The 12,279-nt window shown below is 45.5% G+C and overlaps 1 protein-coding gene across 1 annotated transcript in view; it reads right to left on the reverse strand.

Annotated features, from left to right (window-relative positions):
- CYP7B1 (cytochrome P450 family 7 subfamily B member 1) overlaps positions 1-11,994 on the reverse strand; it is a 181,427-nt gene extending 169,433 nt beyond the window's left edge. Inside the window, exon 1 of the mRNA XM_075494728.1 lies at positions 11,810-11,994. Within this exon, the coding sequence (XP_075350843.1) occupies positions 11,810-11,904 (95 nt within the window). The 5' untranslated portion in view covers positions 11,905-11,994. The remainder of the gene's footprint in view (positions 1-11,809) is intronic.
- Positions 11,995-12,279: the final 285 nt, after the last annotated feature.

Raw genomic sequence — 12,279 nt, forward strand, 5'->3', positions numbered from 1 at the left:
TTGCCAGCACCTTTGAGAAGGTATTTATTTGCAACAGCAGTATTCAATACTTTGAACAAGATATGGCCTTATTTGTTAGTTTTGGATGCCACCTTAGGCTACCTTTCATCACTTCAATTAAAATTTTTTTCAACGTTTAAAAGGACATACACATCCACCACGGAGACTTGAATTCACCCCCCTTTCTTAAAGCGAAGACAGAATGGTAAGAACAACCTATGGGATAAGCACTGGACTACTCAGTGCTTCCAAAGGCAGGACATCTTTCCATGCACAATTTCAAGCACAGCTGTGTTCAATCACAATTTAATGTAGTTAATGCAGGAGATGCTGCAATGCCCTAGTCTATGCAGGAGACAAGACCGGATGGGTCACAACTGTACTTTATTTGACATCTGTTTGGGAGAGCAAAACATGAAGGTATGTCCCACTTTTGCAAATGAGATCACAGAATCACAGAATCGTATAGGTTGGAAAAGACCTTTAAGATCGAGTCCAACTGTAAACCTAACACTGCCAAGACCACCACTATACCATGTCCCCAAGCACCTCATCCAAACGTCCTTTAAATACCTCCAGGGATGGTGACTCAACCACTTCCCTGGGCAGCCTCTTCCAATGCTTGATAACCCTCTCGGTGAAGAAAAATTTCCTAATATCCAGTCTAAACCTCCCCTGGCGCAACTTGAGGCCATTTCCTCTTGTCCTATCACTTGTTACCTGGGAGAAGAGACCGACCCCCACCTCTCTACAACCTCCTTTCAGGTAGTTGTAGAGAGCGATAAGGTCTCCCCTCAGCCTCCTTTTCTCCAGGCTAAACAACCCCAGCTCCCTCAGCCGCTCCTCATAAGACTTCTGCTCCAGACCCTTCACCAGCTTCGTTGCCCTTCTCTGGACACGCTCCAGCACCTCAATGTCTCTCTTGTAGTGAGGGGCCCAAAACTGAACACAGTATTCGAGGTGCGGCCTCACCAGTGCCGAGCACGGGGGCACGATCACTTCCCTAGTCCTGCTGGCCACACTGTTTTTGATACAAGCCAGGATGCCATTGGCTTTCTTGGCCACCTGGGCACACTGCTGGCTCATATTCAGGCAGCTGTCAACCAAAGAAGATCACGAAGCCAGGAAGCCTGAACTTTCTTTTGAGCCCAACAGATCTCAGCGTCGTCCATTTTAGCTTCTTACCACTGCAGAGCCAACAGGAGCAGCATGCAGTTTTATTTTGAAGTCGTAATACCAACAGGTTTTTAAGGCTCTAAATTTATTATATCTGATGTGGTTCTGTCTGAGTAACTCCACAGGTCATGAAAAAAATCCCTTAATTTGTAATGTGATAATATCAAGTAGGATCTAGCAGTGTTTTCACTACATAGGATGCAAGAAACTAAACAGCTTCCAGAAAAAAAAATAATTTTGACTCATTCACATATGCAAAATTTCTTTGAAGCTTAATTATCATTTTTGTATCTTAAAGCAGCAATGCCAGAAATTCAGCGGTCTGTTCAACCACAAACCAGACATTGTGCAAGCAGCTGTTTCCCAAGCCACTGAACACTGACATACATGGGGAACCTCTCCAGTCCTGCTGTGAACAATTCTGTGTCGCTCCTTAGCAGCGACAGATAATTTAACCTGGCTTTAAAGGATATTAAGTGCAAGCCGCTAAGGACACAAACTTCAAATTCCCTTCATTTGGTCCGCAGAAGGAGCCCAGGCTCTGAACCCGGTTTGTTGCACTGGTTCCAGGGCCTGGAAATGAATCTCCATCAGTCACGTATGCTTTGATGGCAACTGTTACTGAAAAGCCCAAACGTCTTTTGTGTACTGTCATGCACTGTAAGCTTAATTTCATCATCAGATACACACATCTAAGTCCTACTGCTGTTGAATCACAATCTTTCAGGCATGTATTTGGGGTTAAAAAGAGCACCACGTACAAGCCTGCCCTCCCAGTACTTTCATTTTTCCTCCCGTTTTGCCTGAATATCAATTCTGCGGGTTCATCGTGTTTTACAATTGGCTCTTGGATGACTCCTGAACTGAGAGACATTTTCAGTTCTCATACAGCTACACAGCTGCTCCTTTTTAAACGGGAATCGCGCACGAGCATTGCAGTGCGGGCTCTGGCAATATGCCTCGCCCTCAGCTGTAAGGCTTGGAAATTTGCTATTTAAGCAAAACAGTTATTGTGCTGAAAACTAACCTGGACATCTGAAGATCTTTAAAAAATTTGAAAAAAATCCCATCCAACAGAATAACAGAATTTTTTGAAAGGAATAAGGAAGAAACACATAGTCTACTGGAAACGTTTTACAAATACTGGTACCTACCGAAACAAAAGTAAATCTTCCAGGGAGGCTTCTTCTGTCTTAATGAAGTAGAAGTCTGAGATGAGTAAATACCACAGATCAATTCCTGAACAACTGAAGGAAAAAATTATACCCTGTCATCAATCCACTGTTTGAACTATTTTCAGAGAAGCTTCCCAAATGCGACTCCCAAAGCTTCTCATGCTGAAAAACCAGCTGGAGAGAATTAGTATGGCTATGATCTATCACACACCAGAAGCTCTGAAGAGGAGCTATTGTAACCTAAAAAAACCATGCCAGCACTGAAGAGGAAAACATGGAGCAGTACTTCCCAGCTAGGGAAGCGATGACCAAATGCTACTGTAGCATCAGTTGAGTGGACCAGCAATGGAAGTCGCTCAAATTCTCTCCGAGGAGATACCAGCAATTGTCCTTCCTTCGGTAAGCATCCTGCTTTTGTTAACCAGATTAAATGAGAGTATCTGAAAATACTTGGATTTTCCTTGGGGCCCTATTAGAAAGTTGGAGACCATCTCTCTGAAGCCTTCAGAGACTACAGTATTACACCATGACAAAGGAGCAAATCCACCCTTCTGCTGGCATGCATACAAAGGGAAAGAAAGAGTACAAAAAGACTGAAATACTGACTTCTCAGGAACTTCATTTTAATCACCAATTCTCCGTTAATTCTGTCTACTGTGCTTTAACAGCAGTAGTTTCTCTTGTTAAGCAATATACAGGTTCCTTTTTGGTTTGTGTTTTGTTTTTATAAAGTAATTACTGCCAGAGCTAATAATTGCAAAACTTCTGCATTCTCACAGTGTTGAAATGAGACCATCATTTTTTCCTAAATACTACATCACTTTAAAAAGTAATGAAAATGTGGCAATTTTCTATGACCATTTTTTCAACATATTCAAAAATTACACATTTTGTTCAATCTTTTTAGGCAAGGCAAGGGACATGAGAATTTGTAATGACAACTCAGGAAAAATCTAGGCAAGGGCCTTCTGAGAAGCAAGGAATTGGGGTAAGGGAAGAGCAGGACACTAAGCAGTTTGCTGATTTTTCTGGGGACCCACAAGAAATCAGATAGGCAACCACACTTAGCAGTGCTGCACTCTGTCTTAGCCATCAGTAGCAGATTGACTCATACAAATAAGAACTCCATGGGTGCAGAGTGAGGCTGTCAGCAAGCAACACGAGTAGCTTGTGACAAACATGCACAGGCTCTCTGACAGGTCCCTGGGATGCCATGGACCAAGGAGAGCTGCTTCTCGCTATGGCCATGAGCCTGCAATGTGTAGTGTTGCAATCCGGGTTTTCACTGCAGCGTCAGAAAGGGACAGCTGTGTGACGGAGAGGACACTCCTTTAACATCCCACTTTAGCCTCATTTTGCTCGTCTGTTCTTCTTTCATGTGCCTCCACAGGGCCTGAGCAGGCCACCCTGGCAGGACACCATGCAATACTCTCCCGAATCAACAGGGACGCATCCGCTGCATTCAGCTAGAACCTCCTACCGTCAGTCAGGCCTGCAGTATGAAGGAGAACATTTTTTTAAGAACATTAGAATATTGCTTAGGAAACTACAAGATTAAATCACGAGAAGAACAACCATAGCATTTTTCTGCTGATTTGAATTACGAATAGAAAGTACGAGCAGTTAGGAGGAAACAAGATATGTTCAATACGAGAGCCAAGATTTTTTTTCCTGACATGTGCCAAACAAGGAGAAGAAACAGAAGAATCTGGCACCATTAAAAACAGTTTGTGGAGAAAGGAACTGAATATCTACAGCCAAGCTCCATGTGGTTTGTAAAGAGGAAACTTTTGTTTTATGGGACTCTCAGTCAGCCAAAATTCTCCCAGACGGCGTGCAAATGGATATTAGCCTAAAAACCTACACGCATCTTGTAGAAGGATCAGTAAATGGTGGGGAAAGAAAAGGAACACTACTGAAGTTTTAAATCAGAATTCAAAATCTGCCTCATGGTTGAAAAAGTTAGTTTACCAGACAGCTATAATGTCATATATGGTAAGTGTGTTGGAAAGGAAAGGCAGCAAGTTAAAGCACAAAACTAGAAGTCAGGAAAATGAGTTCCAACCCTGGCTCTACTACCAAGTAGCTCTATAAAACTTGGATAAAAGAGAAAAAGACTGCCAACTTAACTGTGAGATTTTCCTTAACTTCATATAGTGTATTAACATTGCACTTATGCTGTTTCTTTTAGCTTCTATATTTCCCCCACTCCCTGGCATTACGATGCACTAAGTTAAATAAGTGACTAGATGGAGTACTGAGAACAGTTATAGTACTATACTAAAACAAGCTCTGACCAACTTCTTAATCAAAATATTTGACTGAAAAAAAACCTCAAACAATTTTACATGGGACCGTAATTCTCATAATTGAGCAAAACACTAAAGCGGCTGACATGATCCAACAGCTTAGCTGAATATGGCAAAAAAACCGTGGCGTTTCTGGCTTAAAACAGTAACTAGAACTTGTACTGCAGCATCCAGGAGAAAGGAAATGGGCAGACAACAGTTCCTCAGCACATGTTGAGTGGTTATACTATGGAAGATTTTTTTTCATCTTCTCTGGCAACTATCAGAGTGCCCCGTGAAGCATTCGGCTGCGTTATCCATAAATCAAGAGGAGACCACATTGACCTCCACTTTACAGCAGGGGAACTGAGGCGGAGTCCGCAGGCAAGACTGCAAGCTCAGGAAGCACCCAAGTCCCTGCATCCCACTGAAGTCACTCCTCGCTGGGGGACTTGGAGGCACAGGTAGCTCCCTGGGTTGGGGCTCCAGTCTGTCCTGCGGTCGCCTGACAAAGTAGCTCTCTAGTTGTATCACCAACGGTTAACACACATTAGGTGGCAAATTTCGCCATCATGCTTAAAGGAGAAGTAGTTAATACCTCCTGTAAGAGGATACCAGGATTAAGATTTGCCCCTTTGTGTCTTCCTTCACACCAGCCTTTATACGTAACATTTCAGCTAAGATTTGCCACCTAGCATGCTTTCCTCCTCTAAATACAGTAGTAAGTATGAATCTCATTTTTGAAGCAGTCTGTATTTGCTTGGGTTTTCCTCATTCATACCTTTAGGACTATCAACTTGGAGAAGGAGCAGAAGGGTTAATCGTTCGGTACTTCCTGTAAGCTATGTGCCTTCGTGTACAGTGCTGTAGATGGATGCTCCATGCTTCATGTTGCACTGGAATAATAACAAGAGCTGAAAGCAATTCCCTTTAATTCTCACACTTTAATTTTATTTCCTCCAAAGAATAATGAGCAGCAGAAAGCAAAACCAAGCACTTCAAGAAAAAAAAAAAAAAAGAAATAAAAAGATTACAGGCATTTTCCCCAAAAACGCTGGAAGGATAAACCACTGTAAAAGTAAAAACCATTGTATTTTAGTGAGAAACCTGAAGCTAGCAGTTGTTATTGGCACTAAAAATATCTCCACACCACACACACACACATTTACCAGGATGGCATCTACTGATGGGTTCTGGATGCTAATCAAGACCAGACCATGTACAAACTAAAGCCAAACAACCCCCGACAAAGTAGGTCACGAGAACTGGGAGGGAAGGGAAACTGTTGCTAGGTGGCAGTGTACCTTAAGCAAAGAATATCGTAAATCATAGATTATTGGAAAAGTTTGTTATCTGCTAAAAGTAGTGTCATCTTCAGTGTCATCTTCAAAGCCTTGGTAGGAAGCAGAACCCAAGATGTACATGATACAGACCACCTAGCAGAAGGATGAGAAGCAGCACTGAAAAAAAATAAGAAAAAGAAAAACCTGTCTTGAGACACGCTACTGTGCAAGACCCACAACATAACGGCTCTCCAGGTCTATTAGTGCCATAAGAGAAGGCAAAAGCCAGTGAACTGAGTCTTTTACATCTTGAGAAGGCTGTGGTTTGGCTTACTTTGTTTTATTCGACCTTCACTAAGCTCCTACCAGAAGAAGCAAGCAGAGAAATAAGCTTCCACCACATCTTGGCACAGCAGTGAACAGTTGATGGAAAACCCAAGTGTGGTGGTGAGAAAGAAAGGTTTTTTAAGGCTACTTAAGAAACAGAACTGTTACTTTTCTGCCTTAAACAATTTCAGTCTTCAGTCCTAATCGTTTCAGAGTGGAGTAAAAATGGACAATGACATTAAACAAAAGGAGGTCACGAAAATGCATGCACTCCCTAGAACTCCAACCAAAAGGATGGAGAAAAAGGCCTCTGTAGAAAGCCAAGGTAAGAAGGGAGAGGCCAGATTTTTCTGGTATCCTTCACTGTCCTTCCTGATGTTCCCTCCAACAGAAAACTACCTTAACATATTGCCTAAATTAGCAGAAGTGGTAAAAAAGACAGGCTGATGACATCTTGTGAACTACAATTCACTTGGTAAGAGAGCTGTTAGCAAGCTCACAGCTTGTCACAGAGAACGATAAGATGTTCTTGAAGGCAAAGACAAAATCTATATTCTTTTCAACAATATCTATCTGGGTTCAAGAGAGCAATTTTTTGGAAAAGTATCTTAGATGAATGCGATTGTATATTAGGTATTGTATATTAGGTATTGTATATTAGGAGGTATTTTAGAGGATAGAATAAAAGAGAAAAATGAAAGACACTTTGCTCCAACAAGGCTCTAAATCCGTAACTCAGGCCATAGCAAAATCCTTTCTGAGAAATTTATCCAGTAATTTTTCTTATGTTGACTTTATTCTACAATTATACTGTTTAAGTCTTTTTTATATCATGTTCTGACGCATTAGAAACTGGTCAGAAGTAATATATTAGAATGTATGTGCCCCATGTAACCCAGTATGGGAATTCCTATACTGCTGTACAGTAAAACCCACACAGGTTACACATGCCATATATCGTATCATTCCTCGCAACCAATCTTGACTGTGAAGCCCACTCATAACAATTAAAATACCAACCTTACCAACCTATAGAGTTGCAGAGGGAATAATTTTTACAAACCCCTTCATCGGTGTAGCTCACATAGGACGTGCATTAACTTTCCAAGCAGACATAAAAATCTCATGAGTATTTCCAGGTTGGGTCTGTATCTTCTTTATCTGACAATCCTTGGGATGCAAACGTCGGGATGCAAACCTCAGGACTGCAGGATCCAATTTCAATGGCTACATATGGACGCAACAATCTTTGTTCCACTTCTCTCCACTGTCCCCTTCCCCAAAGCCAGTGGTTTTACTTTGTGGTCAGCCTGAGCCTCTTCCTCTTCCTGGTAATTTGCAGCATCTGCCCCACAAGGAGGGAGGCAGAGAGCGTCCCAGCCTTGTCCCCAAACTGTTGGTTACAATTTGTGATCATTTTCAGTCATGGACATGCAATAAACAGTAGCAGCCAAAAATAAGCATCAATTTGAGCAAGAGAAAGTGGAATAGCACCACATCTATAGAAGTCACCAGGAGCCAACCCCTGCTGATCTCCAGGGCCCCTCCCTGACTCGGGCAGCATTACGGCTGGAAGACGAGCAGGAGCTGGCTTCACCTGCCGTCTCACCTCCCGCTCTGTGAGACTGTGCACAGCTCGTGGAAAAACAGTTTGCAAACAAAAAAACCCATAAAGCTGGGGTTGACTAAGTCATTTTACAAAGACAAAAGAGAGTAATCTATACAATCGCCAGGCTAGGAAGTGATCAGGTTTTGCCATAGCAGAAATACGTTTGTGCGGCGGCACAAAGGAAGCTCTCTCTGGAAAAAATACATTCCCCAGCAAACAGCCTACATAGGCTTTTCTTCATTAACCAGTAAGAGGGAGATCTTTCTGCAGCACGCAGAAGGCAATGAGCCTCATTTGACATTGAAGTTTAAGTCAAAATAAAATTTTCTGTGATTAAGGAAACTTTTGTTCTACTTCTGTTTCTTCACCATCTGTGATATGAAACCTGGCAAAGACTCCAATTAGTTTCCTTTGTGTTATTACTGCCACTAGCGCTCAAATGATAAACATTTACACAAAAGGAAATTCCTCTTCCTTTCTTTGCCATCTCCAAAGAGTAGATGTAAATACTTTAGTAAGAAAACCTTTACTGAACTCACCGTGAAACCTGGTAACACCAGATTACACCAACTGCATTGCAGAAAAAGGCACCGGCAGATTAAGTCAACACAACACCTCTTCTGACAAAATCTTTGCTCCAGTAATGAGCACTCAGCCTGAGCGGAAACGAAGCAGAAGCACCTCGCACCAAGCAAGGCGAAATCCTGCAACATTTGCTTAAGGAACAGCAGGGACAGATTTGGGGAGTTTTCTTCTCTGGGACATACAAACCCTTGTTACGCTCTGGGACACGTAACTCTCAGAGCCACGTAGGTGGTTGTGCTTTGCCTCAGCCAAGCAGGACAGGGGCATTATCCAGCAAAAGAAACCTGAAGAGCAAGTTAGCACTTAGTGGCATATATTTACTTACTTAAAACCTCTTCATTTATATATACACGTGCATTTGACTACTGTTGCTATCCCAGATGGAACCCACACATAGTCTTGGTAAAGATGTGAAATTTGATTATTCTGGTAAAGTTTATCTTGGTACCTTAAACACAACAATCCCCTTATACAGAGTTTGCACACTGGTACAAGCATACCAACATTAGGGCAACATATTAATTTCTGTAAAAAGACATGCATAGGTGAAGTAGCAACATTTTTTTCTAGCATAGGCAAGCTCTGCAAAACCAGAATTATTCACGTTTCTGTCCAAATGGGTATGATCCATGACCAGGAGTACAAACTTGACTTTGGCAGTAACTTGCCAACAGCCTCTATGTCAAGAGGTTCCCAAACGGTTTTTGTGGATTCCTGAGGGGGGTGACCCTGCCTGCTGCTGGGTTTGTTTGATTCAAATAGAAGAAAGGGAAAGAAGAAATCTGACTCATGGAGGACACATGGGGATGGATAAACAGATAAGGGTCAGATAAGCAAGGGGAGATCACAAATTTGCACCAAATCTGAGGACCATGAACTAAGCGTTATCCCCATTTTTTAATCTACTACCCCCTTGGCATAGTTTTTCTTCCTGCAGATCAGAAATGGCTGCTGAAGGCAGCCAGGCTGCTGCCAGGCATCTCTCAAGACCATGCGCAATTTCTTTTCTTCCTTTATGCTAAAAAAAAAAAAATAATAATTGCACATTTTACTGGAGCAGGATAGCACTTCTACACCAGCCACTTACGCTGAGGCTGAGGACTGTACTGCACAGAGGTAGATTGGGTTTTCCACTTTTTATTTCCAGTTGCTTGCATGCTGGTGCTTTGTACACGTCTTTGAGAAGGAGCACAGGATTTAAAGAAGAGGTTTATTAATCAAATAGCAATTTGTTTTTTGGGGCAAGACAGTATGCCTTCTTGCTGAGGCCTCCTGTATAATATCATTCTGTTGTGCCACAAATGTGCGTATAGACTCTAAAGAGCTGACTTAAAAAGCGCTACAGCCATGAGGGTTATGAAAATAACTCAAAATGAGTTATTTGATTCTTTTTGCCTACCACTAACATCTGGCTGAAAACTTTACAGCAAGAGCTTTGCCTGTTTCCATTTCCAAAAATTCAGCCCATTACAATTCTACTAGAACTTCTACTAATCACAGGCACAATTTTATAATATGGCTGAGCCAGTACAACAGCTTCTAGCCCTAAAATGACACACAATCCCATTTGGCCTGACCATGTCCTCACTGCTCCCCTTTTGTTTTCTGTGCTGACCTCCTTTAGGGAGAAAAAGTTGCAGGAAACTAAACTTATCAAAAAAAGTAAATAGCTTTTTGCTGGTTTAACACCCAGAACCAGCTCACAGGGGGACAGATAAGCAACAGGGAGGAGGAAGAGGAGGAGTGACCAGTCGAGCAGCAGCTATCCACTCGGTAAACTGAGCTGAAACATGAAGCCGCATCCTAAGCTACTCTGTCAAGTAGTTTGTCCTATGGGATGACCCCACTCGAACATTGGCGTGGATGTCTTCCACTTAAGGGATGGATTGGGCTCTCTAACTCAAAACACATTAATAATTCCATTTGTTCTGAAACAGACATCATGGAAATAATCCATCTCTGTTTACAGTCAGTGCCCAGATGCCTTCTGGGACCAAAACAAGAATTTTCACTGTTTTTCCTCCGCTATTTGATTCATTCTATACATGGTTTCAAAGTTGGGGTTATTGGTCTAAAAACTGCCAGACTGACTTTCTGACTCTTTTCTAGAGGATAGTACTGCAATTTCTTTTTTGCATTTGCATGTCTACACCTTCCAAAAATAACTTTTAATGACTAGGAAAAGTAACTGTTTACTATTTAGAATTAAATTTAATATTTGCTATGCGTCTCATTATGCAATTAAAAAAAATAAGCAAATAACACAGTGACTACTGATCCCTCCCCTTCTTCACTCCTCCACCAAGGCTGTACACACATTTATCCATCAGCTGCAGAACAGACACTGAAGAGCGTCAAGTACTGGCAACACAAGTGAAAAATACCCAGAAAAAGGTTAGCATATAAGCAGGTATTGTTGAGAAACAGAAAGAATAGCTCCAGACAGTTCTTCTTCCCCCCGCAAAAACTGCAACTTCTACTTAAAGTGTCCCAAAATATGTGTGTACCTTCTGCAAAGCTTTAGATCGTACAGCTGAAAGAAACTAAAGGCAACACTAACAAAAGTCACCGAAATGTCCGTGACCCGAGCTCTAGGGGCTTTGCCAATACCACTGTCAGCTACTCATCACACAGAAAGCGGCAGCGGAGGGCCGATGTTGCAACCCAGCAGCAGCAGCGTTTGTCCACCTTGCCTCAGCAGGTAAGGTCAGTGCGCCTTGGACTCCACGGGAAAGTTGTCAAGCGCCGCACCGGGACTCTCGCTACGTGCGGCGCACAGTAACAGGTCTTTAGCAAACCCGAGGGTCACTTACATGCACATGCCAACTGCCAGGGGCCAGCCTATGTGCTTCGTGCACCCCTTGTTTTGGAGCACGGACTTCCACGCACCCACGAAAGGCGAGACCAGCTTCCCCGGCCGCGCCGAGCACCCACGTGCGAGCGGCGGCCCCCACCCGCCGGCCAGGAGAGGAGCCGCCGCCCGCCGCCGCCGCCGCCGCCCCGGCTCTCCCTCGCCTGCGGCCGCGGCGCCGCAGCGGAGCGGAGCGAGCGGCGCCGGAGCCCCGCCGACCGCCGAGCAGCCGCCGCCCGCGGCCCCCGCGCCCGCCCCAGCCGCCGCCGCCGCAGCCGCAGCGGGGGGCCGGGCCGCCACCCCCCGGGGCCCCAGCGCCCCCGGCCCGGCGGGGCGGCGGCGGCGGCGGCGGGCGCTGATAGGGCTTCCCGGCGCGAGAGGGGCGGGCGGAGGGAAGCGCGGCCCAATGCGCGGCTCGGCGGCGCGGCTCCCGCCTCGCAGCCCCGCTCCCCCGGCGCGGCCGTGAAGGAATGCGGCGGCCGCCCCCCGCCCCGCCGCCCCCGCCGGCCCGGTACCTCTTCCTCCTGCAGAGCACGCACACGGCCCAGAGGAGCAGGGCGGCGGCGGCCGCCCCGCCGTAGGTGCCGAGCTGCAGCGTGTCGGGGCCCATGCCGGCAGAGCCCGCCTCGGTGCCCGCTGGTGCCTCGCCGCTGCCGGGGAGGAAAGTTTCGCCCGTCCTCCCGCTCTCCGCAGGAGAGGCGCCCGGCCGGCCGGCCCTCCCCGCCCACCCCGAGCCCAGGGGGCTGGGTTTGGCTGCTCGGAGCCGGACTTGGCGAGCGGGCCCGGTGCGACCCGGCGGGCTCCTCCCCGGGGAGCGCTCGGCGCGGGGAGGGTCGCGCCCGCCCGCCCCCGCGGCCTCTGGGCGGCGGAGGGGAAGCCCTGGCCTTCGGCTTGCGGGGAAAGGCTCCGATGCGGCGGAAAGGTCCCAGGACGGAGCCCGGGGAGGGGGGTCCCGGGGTCATGCCACCGCGCCGGAAAGCGGCCC

The sequence above is a fragment of the Mycteria americana genome, chromosome 2, assembly GCF_035582795.1.
Source record: "Mycteria americana isolate JAX WOST 10 ecotype Jacksonville Zoo and Gardens chromosome 2, USCA_MyAme_1.0, whole genome shotgun sequence".
Classification (NCBI taxonomy): Eukaryota; Metazoa; Chordata; class Aves; order Ciconiiformes; family Ciconiidae; genus Mycteria; species Mycteria americana.